Source organism: Protopterus annectens, chromosome 1.part0, assembly GCF_019279795.1.
Source record: "Protopterus annectens isolate FY-2018-M chromosome 1.part0, PAN1.0, whole genome shotgun sequence".
In the NCBI taxonomy this organism is placed as follows: domain Eukaryota; kingdom Metazoa; phylum Chordata; order Ceratodontiformes; family Protopteridae; genus Protopterus; species Protopterus annectens.
The window spans coordinates 562,529,392-562,552,441 of NC_056725.1; the positions used below are offsets into that span (position 1 = coordinate 562,529,392).

At 36.2% G+C, this 23,050-nt stretch overlaps 1 protein-coding gene across 1 annotated transcript in view; it reads right to left on the bottom strand.

Annotated features, from left to right (window-relative positions):
- KCNK2 (potassium two pore domain channel subfamily K member 2) overlaps window positions 1-23,050 on the bottom strand; it is a 2,050,773-nt gene that overhangs the window by 945,972 nt on the left and 1,081,751 nt on the right. The window contains exon 4 of the mRNA XM_044061365.1: window positions 18,444-18,604. Coding sequence (XP_043917300.1) covers window positions 18,444-18,604 — 161 coding nt within the window. The remainder of the gene's footprint in view (window positions 1-18,443; window positions 18,605-23,050) is intronic.

Genomic DNA, 23,050 nt, shown 5'->3' on the forward strand with positions numbered 1-23,050 from the left:
AAACCAAACTGGGATGGATGCATTGATTGGAGGTTTCCTATATCCTTATTGATTAATTCATTGATAAATCTTTCCATGGCTTTACATATGAGGCTGGTCAGACTTATGTGGTAGTAGTTACTCAAGTCTGTTGATGGCCCTCCCTTATACAGGCGTATGACTGTTGCTGTCCTTTATTCGTTTGGTACAAAGGACATTTGGAGGCTGATGTTGAAGAGTATTGTTAGTCATGATTCATGCTATTCAGGATTCATCCGGGGACATTGCCGAGTCCCATAGATGCAATATTTTTGATCTTAGAGACTTTTAGCTTCTGGTACTTGATCCTGTGGGACAGTGTATTGGTTTCATGTGAGATTTTTGGGTGAGTGGAGGGTAAGGTCAAAGATGAATTTATAAGCCAGCAGGTTTGCTGTATCTTCATGTCTGATATAGGTGGTGCCATTCACAATCATCTTAGTGCGCTGTTGTGTAGCAGTTGTGAGATTATGGACATAGCAGAAGAATGCCTCATGGTTGTCCTTGGCCTGGGTGGCTATTTTTGCTTTAAATATGGCATTGATGGATTTAATTAGACTCTTCTGTTGCTTATTTAATTTAATGATCTGGTTTTGAACATGCTAGGTACTGAACTTCTTAGTTTTGGTCACAGTTTTCTTCCTTTTGTTACAAAGCTTGTTGAGACCGTGGCTCCACCAGAGGTTTATTTTTAGGGTTTACCCTGCACTTGCTTCTTCTGGATACAGCTGCTTCTGTGCAGTTATTACATGCTGATATAAGTTAGCAGTGTGTGCTTCTACATAAGCAGTAGAATTTTCTGGGTTTTGGGTGGATTTGAAACTTGACAGATATCACTTAGAAGTAGGAAGTTTGCCTTGGAGAAATTTCTGTATGTTCCTGAGACAGTGTAGATCTCTGATTTTTTGTTTTATTGTAAGAAGCCTATTTTGTGGTTGGACATGACTAGTGAGGATGTTACATAAGGGGTGGAGCATAATTCCCCCATATTCTTGTGAACAAGGTCAGAAATTTTGATTCTCCTAGTGGGCACTCTGACTAGCTGGTCCAGAGCATTTGCGTTAACAAAGTCTAGGAATCGCTGGACTTGCTCACTAGTGTTGGTATGTGCTTCCCTGTCTACAGCTAACTATATGAAGTCACCCAGAATGATGGTGTTGGGTTTAATGCTGAGTGACTCCAGATCATATAAGTAGGTACTAAGGCATTCCTGGTCATACAGGGGTTTCTGTAGGTAATTAGAATATTATAAAGATCTTTGCTGCTGATAATAGATGATTGTTAGAAAAAATGAAATGAAAGTGACAGTAAATGCAGTTAAAATATATATAAGCCAAAAAATGTAGCAGTTTAACTTCATTTGTGATTAAAAAGAAACACTGTTTGGAGCACAGATCATGCAGTAAACCATAATAACCTCACTACTCAGAATCTAATTGCAAGTCTGTAGTACCAGATCAGGCTAAAGTTTTGGACAAGTGTACAAAATGAGAGAAGTGGCAGAAATGCAGAAATAAATTTATGAAATGAAGGTGAATAAAAGCACAGCTGAATATGTAATAAAAATCAGAAAGTGCATGAGATATAGGTGACCAGTCTAAGGGGACCTTCGAAGTGTGATCTTTCAGTGACCAGTAAAATGAGCACAGGTGATGAGACTGGGAGGAACTTCCAAGACCAAGTATACAGGGGACAAGCCTCTCAAATGTCCCTGATTTTGACTCAAATTTTAATTCTATTCCTCTTAATCCCTCCTAAAACTGGTGACTTTCCAAGAAAATGTGTTGAATTACACTTAATAAATGATGACAATAATTAGTTGTAGAGTTCTTTTTACTTCAGAAAATATATATTAATTCACATTCTCTTAATCTGCCAATGCCTTAAGTTAATAGTAGTAATATTTTGAAAGTGTCCTTGATTCTTTCTGAATATGTCTCTGATTGGTTGAGAGCTATGACAGGGGATAAGACAGAGAGGGGCTTCCAAGGCCAAATAGTCAGAGGGGGGTGGGCAGTTCAAAAGCCACCAAGTTTAAAACCACAAAAGACAAAGGGTGGGTGAGGAACAAAAAAAAAATATTTAAATGGTAAGATAAGTGCAGTAGTCTAAATGTACTTCCTGGGATTTAAAATGGTTTTAGCTTTGGAGAGCTACAGCCAAAGGTCTCAGCCTCTTAAGAGGTTAGTGTGGAACACAGACCCAGACAATGTGTGACAAACAGGCAAAATGTGGAACACCTTATTTTTGCACTGTGTGAAAATGCCCCATTTACACCATGCCTGGCTGAAGTTATCTTTCAAACAATATCAGAAATTTGAAGAATATATCAGCAAAGAATTAGCATTGTATGGATGTAAAATTATTTTAGAAAAAATGCAGAGTGTAACTGAAATAAATAAAGTAATGCATAATCAGCAAAAACACTAACTAAATATGCAATCAATGACAAATCATCCACTTGTAATCAGATAAAAGCAGCAGCTCTGCTTAAGACTGAGCTCTGACAACCTATGCATTTTTTCACTGAGAAATTACATTTCACATGATTTATTAAACAACACTTCTTAAGTGTACTTCATTATAAGGAATATTTTGAGCTAAAGTCCATGTTCCTTGAAGTTCCTCATTGAAAGGGTCAGTCACACAATCAGTGTTAAAACAATTTGAACAGATATTTATAATAAATGATATTGATTCATATAATGCATAAAAGGTACTTGTAAGTACAAAGTGACACATTTTTGCCACCTGGTGAGCTCCTAGTTGAAGTTATTAGTAGGCTGTTTTGCCCTTCTACAGACAGCGGGAAGGAGAGTGTAACTGCAGCCCTGTAAACATAAAACACTTAAGCTTCTAGAATTTCCTTACCCCCCCCCCCCCCCAGATGCACAACAGAGAATTCCCCTATTGTCTACAACAGTAGACCTATAATACACAAAAGACTTTACTGGCATTCATGGTAAATAATATTGAATCACATTAACTCAGCAAAATAACATTTTTTGAAATCATGTGAGCTCCTACTCAAAGTTATTAGTAAGCTCTTCTGCCTTCCTATGGACAGTGCAAACATGAAAGAACAAGTTTCCAGAATTCTCCTAGTCCTCTAAAAATACTAACTTGCCAGACTTTCCTCTCCCCTCCACCAATACATGGTAGAGAATTCCCCCTATCCTCTTCAATACAAACTATAAAAATACAGAAAAGTCTGAGTATACTTTCTCCACTTCTCTAGTAAAATGTGGGCTAAAAATTATGCATTTACCTGTAGCCAAAGATACACCACCAATAGCTATTCTTCCCCAGAGAAGAAATTGCAGATTATTTTGGGTAGTGGCTTGCAAATTACACTACAGAAAAGTCTGAGTATACTTTCTCCACTTCTCTAGTAAAATGTGGGCTAAAAATTATGCATTTACCTGTAGCCAAAGATACACCACCAATAGGTATTCTTCCCCAGAGAAGAAATTGCAGATTATTTTGGGTAGTGGCTTGCAAATTACACTGTAGTCTCCACTCTCCATCGTTCTTCTGTTCTGTCCCACATCCACAGTCCTTATCTCCTTGCCTGCAGCATGAAATTGAACTGCTGCAGTCCCCAAAAGTTTGCTGGCCACCAAGCTAATCCATGCCAGGAACCTCATGAGTCCTGAAGCTGCTGCCCTCCTACAGAAAAAGCCACTGTTACCTTCTTCTTCACTGATGAATTTCAGACTGATGTTAAATCTACAAAGTAAATTAATCTGCATCCCACAACACCTTTTTTTTAAATGGATGGCGGTGGTGTGAAAACTGTAGCCCCAAAGTCTCTCACTGATTGGTCATGTTTCAGCTTCTCCTAGTTGAATTACCTTGCATCAGAAGTCGACCTCTGATTGGCTCATATTACTACTATGCATACTAATTGGCTACTTTTGTGGTAAATGACACAATCAGAATGCTCAATGCAGACCCAACACTCTTACTGCAAAGATTAAGGAACTGTGTAAGCGCCATGCCTTAAATGAGGTGCGTTCCACATAATCTGGAGCACTTTTAAGGTGAGACTGCAGCTTTCAAGAGTCTTAAAGATACAAATTGCTGATAGCTCTTGCAATATAACATAGCACTACAAGAAATGAAGTTAGGAAACAGTTAAAGCTCTAACCAATAGTGTTTATCTCTTCTACTGTCTTTGGGATAATGACCACAAGCTCTAGACAAAACTCACACAGATGGCTAAAATTGTTTGTTTGCTCCAAGTCTGAAAAATGACTGAAGCCCAGGAATAGATGCATCTATTCTGATTAATCCTCTTAAGAGCAGATAAAAACAACAATGCAAATGTAAAAACAAATACATTTAATTTACAGCTGTAGCTTTAGAGTCAGAGAAGAAATAGTAAAAATACATAAAAAATGAAAGAACCCACTCAAAGCTGTTTTAAATACCTAGGCACAGGACAGAACCTACTTGTAACAGTGGTGCAAACAGTAAAATGCCTTTAATTAATAGCTGTAACTCCAAAGTCAGATAAAATGCCATAAATATAAACATGAATCACACACAACTGACTTAAATGGTAAAATAAGTGAAGTAGTCTAAATTCACTTCTCTGGATGCAAATTTAAGTTCAAATACTTTGGTTTTAGCTTCAAGAGAGCTTCAGGTTCAGTTCTATATATCTATATATCTATATCTATATCTATAATTGTACCCATATACTATTTTATGGTATTATGTTAATACCCAAGTGCATTATTAGTATGTTTTTACCTTCAATGCACTATTTGTTGAATATTCATGTTCTTTTTTTTATCATCCAGAAAGTGAAACAACCAAGTATCATACATTCTAAATCTTTTCTAGAGATTCTCAGCAGCTGAAAGATTTGATTAGTAAAAATGGAGAGGTTTTGCTTGGAAATGAAAAAGTAAGCAGAGTTGTAGGTTGCAAACCTTTTCTTGATAGTACAAAGGACAAGAAACTTACTGGAAAGTAGGGTGGCCTAATGGTTAAGGTGCTTGCCTTACAAACACAAGGTACAAGGTTTGAATCTCGCAGGGGATAATTGGCTAGGCTTAAAATGGCTCTCAAATGGCAGTTAGCCTAATGCTACTCTATGAACTATAAACATATTGTCCCTCTTTAAGGGCACAAAAAGAGTAATATTTTCTTGTTTATCAGTGTAAGCAAAGCACGTTTATGTCTAACAGTCCTTATTTGAATAATACATTTCAAAATGTCACAGATGGAGTATTAGAAAGATATTCCTACAGCACCTCATGTTTGATTTATCATGCACAATAAAGAGTTTGGGATAGTAAACTGTACATACTTTACTGGAAATAATAGCAGAGACTGCAGAGATATTAAAATAAGAAAGATAGCAGAGCATTGTATATAGACACACAAAACAGTGTCAGAACATCAACAAAATTATATTTTTGTACTGAAACACATAGTATCTGGTAAGGGTACAAAAACTTCTCCTGAACATACACAGTTTGTTTGGCAGAGTAAAACTGCATTTTTCATCCTTTATTCTGCCCTCATCAGCTGTAGGTTTCATAGCAGCCTCTGTCGGAACAATTCAAAAACCTTCCTGTGGGGTGTAGCATCTAGATCCAAAAAGGTCATTATCCCACTGTACTCTGCCCTTGTCAGACCAATCATAAGATACAATGCTCCCTTCCATATGTGCCTGACAAGGCATATGCAGCAACTAGAGCGACCTCAGAGGTTTCTTACAAAAAGAATACACGCCATAACAAACCTGCCTTATGCAGAGTACCTTAAAGCCCTTTCCCTCTACTCAGTCTCCTATAGGTTGTTGAGTGGTGATCTATGCCTGGCTTACAAGGCATCCACATAACCCATACTTTTGAATCTCTGTCATATATGCAAGTCGAACAGTATCAGAAATACAAGGTCTAAGGACCTGAATTTTGTCTGTGACTTAAGTACAACATGCCGAAGAGATAGGTATGTGTCCCAGAGATTGCCCGTCCTATGTAACAAGCTTCCCATCCATGTGAAATTGAGTTTGTCTGTTACCAAATTTAAGCACATCCCAGACCAGTGGATGGGGAACAGGAAATTTACACAGGACCTGGCACCCATATCCCTTACGGTCAGAGGTAGCTTATAAATGCCTGTCCCTAAATGTCCTATTTGGATACAGGACATCAGTATTATTTTGGGAAAACTTGACTAGAATTAGAAGCCCCTCCCCCAGGTCATTAGCCAAGTAACAATCTATGAATCTATGAAGTCAAGGTAGATCATATCTACTGCTACTTCCTTGACAGCTTCTCGGGTAACAGAGACATAAAACTGGTTGATTAGTCAGATCAGTCATACTTTCAACCTTTTTGTCTCTTTCTCAAATCCTTCTTCATAGCTCTGAATAATGCACCGTGACACTTTACCTTAAATTATTTGCTCCTTTATTTTGTCTTCCAAACAAATCTTTGATGTTCTCTGCTAGATCATCATAATCTACTCCCGAAAAATCCATCTTTTTCTGTATGTTCTTTTCCTTCCTACAATTTCCTAACTAATGTAACCATTGCTAACTGATGACACCTTCATGTGGAAATTAAACTTTTCAGGATTTTACAGACACAATGGCGACAGCATTACCAAAGGAAATTATGCAGTCATCATCTTAGGCCTGTATACCTGATGTAATGATGGTTGAAGTGAACCAAAGAGAAGAACGTCAGCAACACTAAGGATTGTGACTCAAATATTATTAATAATTTAAGAGTAGGTGACTCAATTTCTGAAGTAAATAGGCTTACTGTGTGAACTAACATCAATGATTGGTTTGTTAAGAGTATTATTTTCAATCTGTCTGATTCACATGGACGAGGAAGTCTAAAGCATCAGATTCAGATCTTGGAAAACAAGTTATTCAGTTTTAAAAAATTACAAGTTAAGAATTTGTACTGTGAACAGTGCATTGTTAAGAAACATTTTCCAAAGGGGTAGAAGAAATGTAAATATCCTAATGGCATGGTAGTGGGTCTTGATAATGCACAGTGAATAACTCAAGTTATTTAATGTTACAGGCTGTAAATCAATGGAAATTATTATTAAAGAAAATGATAGATGAAATTGAAGAGGGACATTAATGTTGCAATTGAATCTGTTGCACAAGACTTGCTATTTTCTACAAGAAAGACCAATATGAGAATATGTCTTGGAAGGTGGAACAAAACATTAAAAAGTACGGGAACAGAAAGTGAAGAAGATATATAGGGATACTGACTAGAAAGACGCACTTTTGAGCCTCCTTGCATATGGTAAGGCCTCAACTAACAACGTGTCTAGTAAATGTTCTTTGATTTCTCTCAAAGATTGTCATTTGTGATACTCCTAGCAAGCAAAAAGCCACAGTATTCAATTATAGATCAAATACAGGTAGAAAATAGTTGAGCCATTAAAATCTATGGACAGAATTGTTAAGTCCAAAAAAAATTATTTTTTTTATCAAACCATAACATTTCCTAACAACATTATTTATATGAAAGTCAGCTGAAGTTGATAAGTCAACAATAACTCCCAAATCCTTAGCTTGATTAGCAACATAAGAGACAAAATTGTCTAACACACGGGGATAACAATAATTAGCGGCTCTGAAATGAATAATTGAGCATTTATTGCTGTTAAATGTCATGTCATCTTGCTAACCCCAAGTAAAGAAATTATCTAGGTAATTTGCAAGCTGTGTATTAGAACAATTAGCTAGTGAAATGACAGACTGATATGACTAAGTTCTGAATCCTTTGGCATTTTTGTGGACTGTAAGTTAACAACATTGTTTTCAGATAAGGACTATGTCTTTAAAGATTCTTGGCACTTTTTTAAGTTTGTTTTCAAAATATTAGAGTAGTCGTGAAATTTTGGTTATTTTGGATACAAAAGACTTGTTCACTGTGATCCCCCAAATAACAGAATTGCAAAGGTTTTATGAAGCAGTTTCCATGTCTCCACTGTTTTTACACAAAGCTATTTCTTTGTTGCATGACTTCATGGAAATTGTTATAAGTAGTAATGTTTTAATCTTTGAGGGGGACACTATAAACAGTTGTTAGGAGTAGCAGTGGGTGTGGCAGGTGCACTTAATACTGCAAAGCTGCATGTGAGTGTGTGAGTGTGTGTGTGGTTGTGTGTGTGTGGTTTTGTGTGTGTGTGTGTGTGTGTGTGTGTGTGTGTGTGTGTGTGTGTGTGTGTGTGTATGTCTGGATTTGTATGTTGAAGATTTAGAGATATGATAATCAGCCACTAATGAGATGCTGCTCAGTGTGTCCCCATCATACCCCTGAACAGCAGAGCATCCCCATTGCACTAATGGACACATTGGCATCACCCAGACAGGTCTTTTAGTGACATTTGCCTGAATACCACACAGTGACCATGAAAGGGCTTTACAAACAGAAGTGCATCAAGACCACATATTTCAAATGAAGGATATATATATATATATATATATATATATATATATATATATATATATATATATATATATACAAATGCCAAATACCAAAAAAGATAGGCTCTAACAAGAACAGGGAAAGCTCAAAAAGGTCAGAGAAACACAAGCATCACTGAACAGAAAAATTATTAGAAGCTAATTGTCAAACTCATTGAAACATGAAAGTAATAATGAAAATAAAATAAAAAAAACAGTGCAAACAAAAAAACGCTTTATTACCACTGGAATAGTGGATTTTCTCAATAAACTAAGTGCTTTCACCAATCTCTTTGGCTTCATCAGACTTAATGAGAGCAAGCCACAACACCAAATAAATACACATTTGATTTTACCTTCAATCAATCATTTTGCCCCACCATCAAGTTCCCTATTTAAATAATACATGAATAATTCATAAGTGACATCATTTCATACATATACCTCTCCCTAAATATTTAAATAAACATTTAGCCAAATAACTTATTTTCATACAAATATAAATATAAAATACATAATCATATAAAAACATTTAAAAATTCAAAAAAACTAATGCATATTACCCTATATTTAAATAGTTCTTAGTCTATTGCACAATTCCTAAATTCTTTCTGCTCTTTGTTTTAAAATGGGCATAATAGATATATTATCGTTAAGACCTGGGGGGGGGGGCAGTGGCATTTAATCTTACCTGCCAAATATATTCCTTTTCTTCCACCCTCAATCTGTCATTACCACCTCTATCACTAGGATTAATTTTATCTATCCCAAAAGAGATGAAATTTTTAAAATTCAGACAAACTTTACTATGTGAATAAAGGGCATTATGTTCATCCTTCTTAATTGCTGTAATGTGTTCTGATATTCTATCCTTTAATCTTCAAACTATTTTGCCCATGTAGAAGCCTGAACATCCAGTACATATTGTGATGTATACCACCATTGCTGTATTACAACAGCACCTACCTGGGCAAGCTATTGTCCTCTCATATCCTTTGACAGAAACATACGGCCCATCATTGATAAATTTACAATTCCTACTCACCCCACATTTACATATCAGTGATGTTTGTTTTTCTTTCTTAGGTCTTTCTAGAATATTTTTTATGTTTTCCCCCCTACTAAACACTACTTTAGGGGCCATACCTAACTTCTTTTTTATTTTCATCAGAGAAACATAAAAGCCATGTTTTATTAATTATTTCTATTATGTCAGGTGCTTGATAATTATACCTCAGTATAAATGCCTCACTTTCTGACTTCTGTTTTTGCTCCTGCACTTTAAATTCTTGTCCTCAAAGAATAGGTGGAAACCTTGTATTCCTTTTACTTAATACCTCATTATGTATTCTCAAGAGCATTTTCAGAGGGTATCCCGTCTCCAGGAACATCCGTATTAACTTATATATTTCATCTTGGTATAAATTATTATCATTCACCAATCAAGACTGTCTAACCATCTGCCCTTTCACTACACTTTTTCTCTGATAGAAAGAGTGGCAACTGTTAAAATGTAAAAGGGAGTTACTATATGTCTCTTTCCTATATATATATTGCTCTGTAATCCCAACTCTTTTTTTTAATTTTTACATCCAAAAAATTTGCCATATTTGCATGCCAATGACTTGTAAACCTAAAGAAGGGGGTAGTATGATTCAAATACTCCACAAACATATTAACATCTGTTTCACTTCCTTTCCAAAGGATAAGAATATCATCCAAAAATCTATTATATCGTTTAATTTTATCCTTGTGCATAGACTGGAAAATGAACAAGTTTTCCCAATAGCATAACACCAGATTAGCAAATCCCAGAGCACATCTGGCCCCCATGGCAACTCCAGACATCTGATGGAACAATTCCCCCTCAAATAAAATATAATGATTCTTCAGTACAATTTCCATCAGGTCAACTAAAACATTGATTTTTGTCATGTTTAACCTCCTACTTTTGTATAAGCTTTCCCTAAAGTAATTCAACCCCTCAACATGTAGAATAGTAGTATATAAATTTTCTATATCAATGGTTGAAAATGAAAATTCCTCATTAATATTAACCTTTTTCAAGCACTCTAAGCAGTGCCATGAGTCCCTAAGAATATGTGCTATGTCTTTTATTACATTCTTGATCCCCAATTCCACATATGCAGCAAGAGGTTCAGTCTTTGAACCTCCCGCTGCAACAATTAGTCTAAAGGGAGGGTTATAAATATTTTTGTGGATCTTGGGGATACCAAAGATAACCTGGATTCTTAGGTGGTTTACTTTAAGAAAATTAAACTCAGTCTCATCTATCTCCCCATGGAAAAGAGCATCCATTAAGTGTAAATCAATTTTATTACAGGCTATATGTATCTCAGTCCTTGATATATTTTGTTATACATTTGTATCATTTAGTAACTGCTGCATTTTTGAATCATAATCACTCTGAGTCATAATCACAGTTCCCCCACCCTTATCGGGTTTCATTATTCTAAGTTCACCATTATTTGCTAGATCAATTAAAACCCTTCTTTCATCACTGCTTAGATTGTCACAACCTTTGCAATTTACTTTTAAAACATTTCTCATTTCATTGGCATACTTTTTTTCAAAAATAATGACCTCAATATTACTTGGGGGTAAAAATGTACTTCTCCTAGTAAGAATACCTTGTGGGGCTGCACGCATCTCATTTTTGTCTGAAAAATATAATTTCAAATTCAGCTTTCTTGTATACAGTAAACTAGTGAATAAATCAACAACATCCAATTTAAATGAAGGGACAAAGGAAATATCTTTACTCAACACTTTGTGATGTGTTTCATCAATAACAACTGCAGAAAAACTGTAAATGGTAAAACCATTTTTTCTTACAGTGTCACACTGCATTACATCACGATTGTCATAATCACAACCAGGTAGTTCCCCATTCACATTTTCAAGATTTTCCCAGTTAACAAAATCATATACATAGTGGTCTAAATTACTAAACAAGTCTAATTGACCCTCATGATTAAAACATATATTAACTGTACCATATTCACATATCTCTGAGGTATTAATCAATATCTCCTGTTCCTTTTCCATTGTTTGCCCCTATTGTATTGTCCGTGGGACTGTTGGTAAGTCCCATAATATTGATTTTTGTAACCTTTTTTGTTCCTGTTCATAAGTCTCTTGGACCTCCTTAACTGTTGTGGAGCATTTAAAAAATGGCCGTTGTGTTATTGTATCCACGGTGGTGCAGCGGTAGCATTGTTGCCTCACAACAAGAGGTTCTCCTGTTTGATTCTCAGCTGGAGTGCGGGGAATGCCTTCTGTGTGGAGTCTGCATGTCCTCCCCGCAGTTGGGTGGGCGTTCAAAAGACATGTGCAAATGGGCGCACCTTAGTTGAAGGTTGAACACCGAGCTGGCACCTTGGCATTCGTGAAAATCTACTGCCAATCATTAGCGGACCGGAGTTCCACTGTGGTGACCACTAACCGGGAAAAGCCAAAAGACAAACAACAACAACAAGTTGTTTTCCGATCTATTATTAGTATCATATCTTTCTTCCGTTAATGGGGCTCATTCTCCTTCATTATTAATAGTTTCAGTAACATCACTAAATGTCGCCACCAGCAGGATAGGCTCTTTTGTTTTTATAATCATTCAAATCATGGGTCAGTTTCCTAGATTTAACGTCTACATTTTTCTTAACAAATTTGTCTATATTACTGATCACTTTCTGGTAACTATTTACATACTCAACAAACAATAAATCATTAAAAATTGCTTGATTCATTGTGATTAGTTCTTTTTCCATCATTTTTAACTTACTTGAGTTGTTTTTGATGATAATGCCCATCATAGTAAGGCCCTTTTTGTTGAATAAATCAATTAACTCATAGTACGCTGTACTTCCACCTTCTATACCCGTTGGCAGCTTCCACAGTCTCATCAAGTTGTAGTGCTCTGTATTTCTTACGTCACTTCAAAATTAGAAATTTGTTTATTCAACACGAGCCTTTCGGTTCTCTCTGCGTTCAAGTCCGAGAACCCCAAAACAGGTGGGTGTAGCCAGGAACTGATGTCATCCATCACATTGTGGCTCCGGAAAGACCCCATTGTAGCTGTTTGAGCCTCACCAGGAATGGGTGAGTGTAGAGTAAAAATTTCCGCCTGGGTACTCATCAACATAGTAGCTAAATCTTTCTCCATTCCATCTTTAACTAGCAGAGATGTGAGTCTCTGCACCGATGTTGTCAGCTCAGAAATAGCTGCCTCCATCATAAATAAAACAAAATCCAGCTGTAACTAGTGGAATAAAAAGCCACACAATCCAAAACTCCACCAGCCAAACTATAACCCAACAAGGGCACACACTAACAATGAAAATAAAATAAAAAAAAACAGTGCAAACTTAAAAAAAATGCTTTATTACCACTGGAATAGTGGATTCTCTCAATAAACTAAGCGCTTTCACCAATCTCTTTGGCTTCATCAGAGTTAATGAGAGCAAGCCACAACACCAAATAAATACACATTTGAATTTACCTTCAACCAATCACTTTGTCACACTATCAAGTTCCCTATTTAAATAATACATGAATAATTCATAAGTGACTTCATTTCATACATATACTCCTCTCTAAATATTTAAATAAATATTTATCCAAATAACGTATTTTCATACAAATATAAATATAAAATACATAAACATAAAAAACAAAAATTCAAAAAACTAATGTATATTACCCTATATTTAAATAGTTCTTAGTCTATTGCACAATCCGTAAATTCTTTCTGCTGTTTGTTTTAAAATGGGCATAATAGATATATTATCGTTAAGACCTGGGGGGGGGGGGCAGTGGCATTTAATCTTACCTGCCAAATATATTCCTTTTCTTCCACCCTCAATCTATCATTACCACCTCTATCACTAGGATTCATTTTATATATCACAAAAAAGATGAATTTTTTAAAATTCGGACAAACTTTACTATGAAAATAAAGGGCATCATGTTCATCCTTCTTAATAATTGCTCTAATGTGTTCTGATATTCTATCCTTTAATCTACAAACTGTTTTGCCCACATAGAAGCCTGAACATCCTGTACATGTTGCGATGTATACCACTATTGCTGTATTACAACAGCATCTACCTGGGCAAGCTATTGTCCTCCCATATCCTTGGACAGAAACATACGGCCCATCAATGATAAATTTACAATTCCTACACACCCCACATTTATATATCAGTGATGCTTGTTTTTGTTTCTTAGGTCTTTCTAGAATATTTTTTATGTTTTCCCCCCTACTAAACACTACTTTAGGGGCCATACCTAACTTCTTTTTATTTTCATCAGAGAAACATAAAAGTCATGTTCTATTAATTATTTCTATTATGTCCGGCGCTTGATAATTATACCTCAGTATAAATGCCTCACTTTCTGACTTCTGTTTTTGCTCCTGCACTTTAAATTCTTGTCCCCAAAGAATAGGTGGAAACCTTGTATTCCTTTTACTTAATACCTCATTACATATTCTCAAGCAAAATTTCAGAGGGTATCCACAGTTGCCACCCTTTTTATTAGAGAAAAAGTGTAGTGAAAGGGCAGCTGGTTAGACTGTCTCAGTTGGTGAGTGATAATAATTTTTACCAAGATGAAATGTATAAGTTAATAGGGATGTTCCTGGAGAGGGGATACCCTCTGAAATTCTTTCTGCTATATAAATAATGATCATAAAGCCATTGTCTGGAACACTGTAATCAGTAATATATGAACCAATAACTGTTAGATATACAAACTGATTTTAGAAAGGGTAGAGGCACCAGAGATCCAACTGCCAACATCCATTGGATAAAATCCAATTGGATAACAGAGAAAGCAAGGGAGTTCCAGAAAAATACTTATTTTTGCTTTATTGACTATTATAAAGCCTTTGACTATATGGACCATAACAAACTTTGGGTGGCAAAGTCTTCAAGAAATAGGGTCTACCTAGGTCATCAGGTACCACAAGCAGATCCCCAAACTGGTTCTTAAAGTTGAGAAGCAAAGGAAAAAAGCTGGCTACTAATGTAATAAACTGCTTACTATAATTATATTAGTTCATGCAATGTTTCAACTGAGATGATAGACACATTATCAGTAATATTCATTTATGAATGCTGTTAAGGTAGTGAAGTCCTGCCCCTTTGCAAAAAAAAAAAAATCTTCCCAAGTTGAAGACCAAAAAACTGTAGCAATCTGCATGCTGATAAAATAACAAGCGACTTGTTCCAGTAAAATTACTACATACAGTGTTTCACAATGACTGCAAACTAATTATCATCACTGATTGCCAGTACTGCTCTCTCATATAACTAGCACCTGCCAATCGCTCTCTTTGGAAGTTTGCACTAGAGGCAGTTGCCCACTTCACCCATCACTAAGTATGTCTCTGGAAATGGGGATACTGGGTTATCTTATCTGCATCTTGCAGAATATGTATTCAGAGTAAGAAGCAACAGTTATAGTGAAATACAAAACTACTGACTGTTTCAAGACTGAGAAAGCAGCAGAGCTGGATCATGGTCAGATGGGGAGCTGGATCATGGTCAGATGGGGTCCTTGTAAGGGTAATGGACCAGGGCATCCTTGCACCCCAGCTCCCAGCTTGCCCATCCAGCAGCCATTCTAGAGTCACATTACTTGCCTCTCTGTCTTGCTGTAGTTACAAGGAACACTAATCAACCCTGTCAGTGTGGTACTATTTTCTTTACTTCTACAATGATCACAGATATTTGGATTTCATTTAAATAGCACAAAAACTAATAGGTATTTGCTAAACAAAAACAAAACAATATAGTCTCACAATGAAAACAGACTTAGAATGAATAACAATAAACTTCTCTGCCCTTGAAACTCACATTCATTGAAACTGCATTGAAACCCACATTTATAGAAAATACATCTGGCCGGTGGCGGATTAAATGTACCTTTGTGCTGTTTTCAAACCATGGGCCCCCTGCTCACATTTTTAGAAACAAGTATAAATGCATGTGCTCTTTGTTTCACTTTCCTAATTGTTTTAAATTATATTCTTTGTTTAATACGTCACCACTTGTTATAGTGCATTTTAAATGCGTACTTTTGAACATTTTTTTCCAGTAAGCAGTCAAACAAAACATATGAACCAATAATGACAAGGCTATCCATTCCAAAACATTTCGACCATAAAAGGCCACTCAAACTGCTGTCATTATAATCTACCAATAACAGTCAATATGCACAATTTGTGCTAAAGTAAAAGTCATCTGAATAATTCCATGTTAAAGAGATCTGTAACTAGCTTTGCATTTCAGTGCTTCATCTACAAATTCAGTACTTGTTGCCCTTGAAGAATAAAATTACCTATGTTACTTAAATAAAAAAAAATGAGTGCTGGTGATATGCAATAGGGAATGTCTGCTGAACAGACAAGAAGTTTAGAATTAGTAGGCATCTCCAAAGGAAGACTCCCCACCCTCATGCTGCACAGTACAATCAGCAATTGATCTACCTGGTGAGGGAAGAAAACCCACAGCTTTCTACACAAAAGGTAAGAGAATACCTGTTGCACCTCTGACACTGAATAACGCAACTTGTGAAATTCTGATAGACTGTAATCCTCAGGGGTTTATCAACACAAATAAACAAACAAATAAATAAAGGAGACCTGACAGCTAGTGGTGAGGTTTAAGGCACACTGACTTGCCAATTATCAAGGCTCAAGGTTTGAGTCTGAGCAAAGTTATTTAACTAGACAGCTAACTTAACTAGGACATTACACACACACACACACACACACACACACACACACACACACACACACACACACACACACACACACACACACACACACACACCTGTCATTTGCGTTCACGGTTGAGGTGGTGCTGACTGTGGCTTCAGTCAGTCCTGCATTCGGGATGGCCATCAAAGTCTCCTAAAACTCTGCTCTGTTTGCAATCTCCCGTGACTTGCTGCAGTCAAGTCCAGTGTGCTGGATTGCCATCAAAATCTCCCTTGGTCCTACTTGCTTAGCTATCAAATCTCCCATTATTCATGTTGACATTATTCCTAGAGGTTTCTAGGGTTTGTTCTTCTTTTTCTTTTTGTTTTAACAGAAGTCTCCTGCAAGGTCCTAAATTCCTCCCGTTTTTACCGAGATCTTTGGATTTTTTATTTACAGACGATCAGTCCCCCCCAAGTCAACACGGGTCCTAGGCAACTGCCTAGATCACCTAGTGCTGGGCCAGGCTATGGAAAGGGATGCAATAGTGCTGCGTATTGTCACATTATCTATTTAGCTGATACTCTGAGTATATCATTTGAAATGCTGGGTTGCTAGGATCAAAGTTGCTGGGAGAGACATTAAGACATCAGATATGTAGATGATGCCACTCTGATGGCCAAAACTGAGGAAAAGTTGAATATAAAAAAATGATGTCATCTAAGCCTATCAATTTTCTGCAAATAGATGGGAAAGACATGGATGCAGTGACGAATTTCATTTTACTGACCTCAGAGTTCTCTGCAGATGGTGGCTGCAGCCATAAAACTAAAAGAGTTGTGCTTCTTGGGAGGAAAGCTATGGCAAATCTGGATATGAGTTTAAAGAGCAAAAACATCACATTGTCAACAAAGGTCCATATTGTCAAAGTTATGATTTTCCTAGTAATGACATAATTGTGAAATTTGGACTGTAAGGAATCCTGTGTGCAGGAAAAATCAATGCTTTTGAATTGTGGTGCACTCCTGGAGAAAAGTTGAGTACACTGTTGATATAAATAGCAAAGCAGTCAAAACTTAATAAATTTGGATTGTTCACTGAATATACTGACCATGTAATGTGAAGACAGAATTCACAAGAAAAGACGCTGATGCTCAAAAGATGAAATGCAAAAGAAGAAGGGTATGGGTGAAGCTAAGTCGGATGTGTAGCATTACAGATGCAAGCAATATGAATTTGCAAGAGCTTAAATAAGCAGTTGACGACAGACAGACTTGTTGCGCAAAAAGTACCTGAAGTCACTGAATCATTTTGCACCAGTTACCAAAAACAGTTCAGCTGCAGAGATATGAACCTGTTTTGGAGATCAATTAGAGCACAGTGGAAATTTGTAGAGATCCTGTTGGGAATGGTGGGTGCAAAATATGACAAATGTTTCTGAACACAGGACGTATACACAATGGAGAAGAGAAAGAAATGGGAGAATGTACTTTGGATGTACAACATTATTAGGGGAACCGGAAGTCTTATTGAACTGAGCAGGAAGGATAACATGGGGGAAGGCACAACATGAATGATAAATGGCAAAGAACAGACTTAAGACAAACATCACTAAATATTTACTTCATAAAGTTGGTGGTCAGACACATGGATTAATTGTCAGAAGAGGTACTGAAGGACAAGACCTAAGTAGGGGATGGAAAAAGATACAAACAACTGTGAAAAAACTGAAGATAAACCAAAAAAAATATGACCAGCAGACAGTGGAGACCAAAGTAAATATATAAAGTGCATCAACAGACCGGTTTCGGTTTGTATTTATCACAAAGCCTTTATCATTGTAAAAAAACATAAAAAATGCACCCCATTTATAGTGTGTCATCAGTCTTAAAGCCAATCACAAATGTACATTTAACCCATGGGTAGAGTTTTTAGTTTAGCCATCCTCTTTTGTCAGCCACTATGTTTCTTCATGTGTGCCACTAATTCTCATCTGCTTTTACCAACAGTATGATGCAGTTAAGGAGCAACATTCCAGCTTGCATACATTCATGTGCGTTATGACAAACACTCTACTAGTTTTTACAGTGTTGAGGCATCTCACAGCAGAATTTCTGTAGTATATATTGTTAGCTGCATAACTTCAAAGACCCATCTAATCCTTACTAGATAGCTTGAACTGACAATATTATAACATTTTCATTCTTATGAAACACATGTATATACTAATGTAATACTCACAAAAAATATGTGCTCTACTTTAGCAATCCCTTTGCCAAATATTGTTCCAAGTTGATCACCAACTCCAGCCAGCAAAAATCCAAACAAAGGAATTCCTAATAAGGCATAGATAATGCAAACAATCTTCCCTCCTTCTGTGCGTGGTGAGATGTTTCCAAAGCCTAAACAGTAAAGAAGGAAAGCATATGATAAAATAGTAAATTATTATGTGATACAAAACAGATATGCAGCAGTTGATCCTATAAGCTGTGATATGAACACTATCAGTCAGAAAGTTCAGTGTATCAATCTAAGATGCTGTATTCTTTTCTGCTGTAAAACACTTGCATTAAATGCTATAGAAACATGTAAAAAGAAACTTATTTGTTGCTGTTAGCTGATGGGACATTCATTAAAAAATTGTTAATTTTTACATATAGTTTTAAGTGATTGTTTCTGTATTTACAGTTCAGAATGCTACATTTTGCAGATAATATAATAATTTCAAAAGTGACAAGTAAAGGTCTCGTACTACATTTATGAGCTAGATTGATAAGCAAGCTATGGAAATTAACTTTGTAGTGCATGGAGCACCACAATTACACTTTGAAAGTAGAAAACATGCTTGTTAAGTACCTTCCTGTCATGCCTAACAAACTTTAGTTAAGCACCTGTAAGCACTGTTAACCTTTAGTCTTACACTAGAGGTTATCAGAGGCAAGTGACAGCTACAAGAAAACAACAGCAAATGCTAAAACAGCAATACAAGCTGTTAGATTTGCGCAGCTACACCTTTAACAGAAAGTGTGTTAGACTGAAAAAAGCTGTTGGCTCCTCAAAGGGACATTTCAATTGTGCCTGTTATCTGTGTTGCAGCACTGTGCTTTAAAGTGTTCAAAGATGTAAAACATTTCAAGCTTTTACACTTTTTCTGTAACTTATAGAGCATGGAAAAGATAACACATGCACTAAAAAGAATTATGACTTGGTCTGATCATAACTCTTATTATGTGTTTCAGACATAGATATCTATCTGCACCATGTCCTAGAGCATCCATCTCTAGAACACATAAGTTGGTTATAAGTAAAGATCTGATCATACTCATCTATATACAGAGAGTATTAACGTGTAAACCTTTATTTCTTGTTAAAGTATGATGGCTCAGAATTGTATTTCCTAAGCAAACATTACTTCAAAAAAGTGACAGTAGCTGAACTTGGTCAGAAAAGAAAAATTACCTCACAAGTTCAGTGACAAAAGTGACAGCATCAAGGAAATATAACTGAAAACTAATGATACTTCTGGAACCTCTGTAATCAAAGTATATTGCAAAAGAGTTTTTCAGATGTGACTTACCGAACGTTTTGCAAGTGGGCAAGGTACAGAGAAGGCATGCTCCTTATTCCAAACGAATAACATTAAATAGATTTCTATGTATCCATTACATATCATATTGTATCTGTATACCTTCAAATTATTAGTACCTTTAGCTTCAGTCAGTGTCTTAAATATGCATAATATGGTCTAATTTTCTCTAGTCTACTAATATAAATGTTGTTGTTGTGTCTTTCTGCTTTTCCCGGTTAGAGGTCGCCACAGTGGAACTCCGGTCCGCTAATGATTGGTAGTAGATTTTTATGTGCCGAGTCGCCGACCCTGACGCACAACCTTCAACGAAGTTACGACCCCTTTTACGCATGTCTCCACACAGAAGACGATCGAACAGGACAACGTCTTACAGTGAGGCGAGAACACTACAAAAGCAAAGCTGATAAATCCGAGGCATTGAAACTGGTGTCTTTTACCACATTTTGAATATAATGCACTGCCTGCTGTCAGAAGTAATCGCACATTAAGTCATTGTTTCTCATGTTATTTAAATATTGCAGATACAGCTTCCAGGAAATGTCTTTTGGAATTTTAATTTTAATGTGAATAGCAAAGTGGAGATGCAGAAATTCATTTTATTTCTGATTGTCAGCTGAACCTCCACCCCCAAAGCCTAAGAAGGTGTGGAATGCTACATTTCTGAATACTACGAGCGACTAAGCTATAGAAGTTTATAACACACTTGAATTTAGAAGGGAAGAGTGAGATTATGTACTGCTATGTGAAGACAAACATTCAAAGGTTACAGTATGCCAAGTTAAACATCTGCCATAAATTCACCGTCTATTATTTAGGAGGGCACAAGGCCTCACAAACATCGTTAATGGGAATTTTACTGAGTTTAATCAAATAAAGTACAAGTTGTAACTTTGGAAAGTCATACGATTCGCTGATGATCAAACAGCAGACGCAATACTGAGATACAAATTTAGCATTAAATGAAGTAACTGATGTGCAAAGAGTGAATGTAATTATCTTGTCAGCGTTTAAGGCGCTCAAGAGAATTGGGACTGGTTTTGACAGTCATGGAATGAGTAGCTATGTTTCAAATCTTAATTAATCACGTGTTGTGTAGTTGTGCTGATGAGGTCAACTTACTGTATGCCTTTTTTTTACTCTAGCTGTGCATTGTTTGCACAGACAGGGTCGTAAAAGGGGTAGTGCCTCACATGCTCCAAACCTAAAACTGTAGATAATTTTTACTGTCAAGATCTTTGTATAAAGTATGGCCTTTACTATTTCCCTCCTGTAATAAAAACATAGTATTCCATATCATTGTTTTTTAAGCCATATTTCCATCCCATATATTTGGACATACCTCCTCCCTTATCAATAAACAGTATATTCAACACATGTAAAGAATTCTGAGTGTACATCTATGAATCACCTTGTAGTCACATTCATTACCTTAAAATGTGTAAACTGCCTTACTATTCAGGCAACTGGCCATGTCTTCAAAATGATAACTCCATTTCTGAGTGCTTCCAAATTTTTACAGCAAATTTGCCAGACAATCTGCACAGTACATGGTCAGAAGAAACTATTTAACTATCTATGAAATCATACTGGAATAGAAGAGTCAAACATTAAAGAGTTGAAGCTTCATAATCTTGAAGTGAAAAAAAAGGGGGCCTGAGAAGGTAATTCCACAGAAGCCTTCCATGTCAGTCTAAGCTACTAGTGTTTTACATCCCATGGCATAAAACAACTCCAACAGACTTGTGTCAAAATGACTCAGCTTTCTTGCAAACAAGACACTATATACTGTATCCAGGCTGCCTAAGCTGTTGTGCTCCATTAACACAGTATGTAACTTTTTATAAGGTACTGCTGAAAACTTTTAAACATAATCCACCCAATGAAAGAATATGAACAATATATTTTGAGAACTGGAAAACACCATTCTATATTTGTTGTGTGGAGTACCACAGCTTAGGGAGCAGATCAGATGACTAGCACCACATGTGCAGACGTGAGGGTAAGGCAGGAGAGTGCTTATGTCAGGGCACTATTTGGCCATATATAAGTTAGCCGCATGAAGTACAATCAGGTGAAACATAAATCTGCTCTGTATCAACTATTTGAAGCATGGCTGTGACCTTCAGAACCAAACCTCTTTCAATCATGTAACATTGAAACAGAAAAGCTCAAAGTGAGTACAAGAGAATAAAAAAGAGCCACAAGAAGCATGGAAAGCATGAGAAAAGAGTCTCTGATTAGATCTACATCAGGTGTGATTGTTAAGCATGGCAAGAAGAAATGTCTCACAATTAAAATTTTAGAATACGCAAAAAGCATAAACCACAATGCTAAAGTATGTATAACAAAAGAAAAAAGAAAATGTTCAGTTGTGAAAAATACATGAAATACAGCATATATTTGACAAAAAGATCTGTTGAAAATCTGAGCAGAAAAGCTTAAAGTTAATAATTATTGCATTTAAACTAGACAATGGTGCATAGTATAAATACAATGACTGAACAAATGTAGAAAGCTCTGAATCCAAAACAACGCAAATTGAAGCCATGAATGTGTCAGCTGCATACCCGTCCAGGTGATCATATCAAACTGCTGGTTCAGAAAGGTATACCTTGTGAGAATATGAATAAAAAGATAACAGATTTTATTCCATTTAGTGGGAACAGCAACTCAGCCTAAACTGGGCCACTTACCAGAAGCTTGTTATGGTTAGAAGAACTGATATTGTAAACATACAGTGTGATGATTTATGAGAATAAGGATTGGGTAGAAGCCAGAAATTCATCATATTCAGATGGATATTGATGTATTACTACTTGAATATGTTCCACAGAAAGTTCCAGTGCCTTCAGTAGCTCTGAAGAGTACAACCAAGAAAGAATTAAAAAGAATGCAGCACATGGGCTTGATTACAAAATCAGTAAATTAATTGATTGTATGGTTACTGTTGTGTAGCAAAACAAATTTTGTATTTAGATAGATCCACATGATAAACAGATGATAATTTCCACCCTTCACAATCAAATAAGTGCCCCAGCTAAGCCAGGCATTTAGTGGTTTCTGTCCATGGTATTAATCAAGGATTTTATCAGGTTAAGCTCTGTGAGGAATGCTCCACGTTATGTTTTTCATATTTGACTTGGGGAAGATACAGAGCCAGATTCATAAAAGCCATATGCTACTGAATAGGGCTATGAATGCTAATGAATGTTGTAAAAAGCCCATTTGGATTTATAATAAATAAAGAACAAACTAGCTA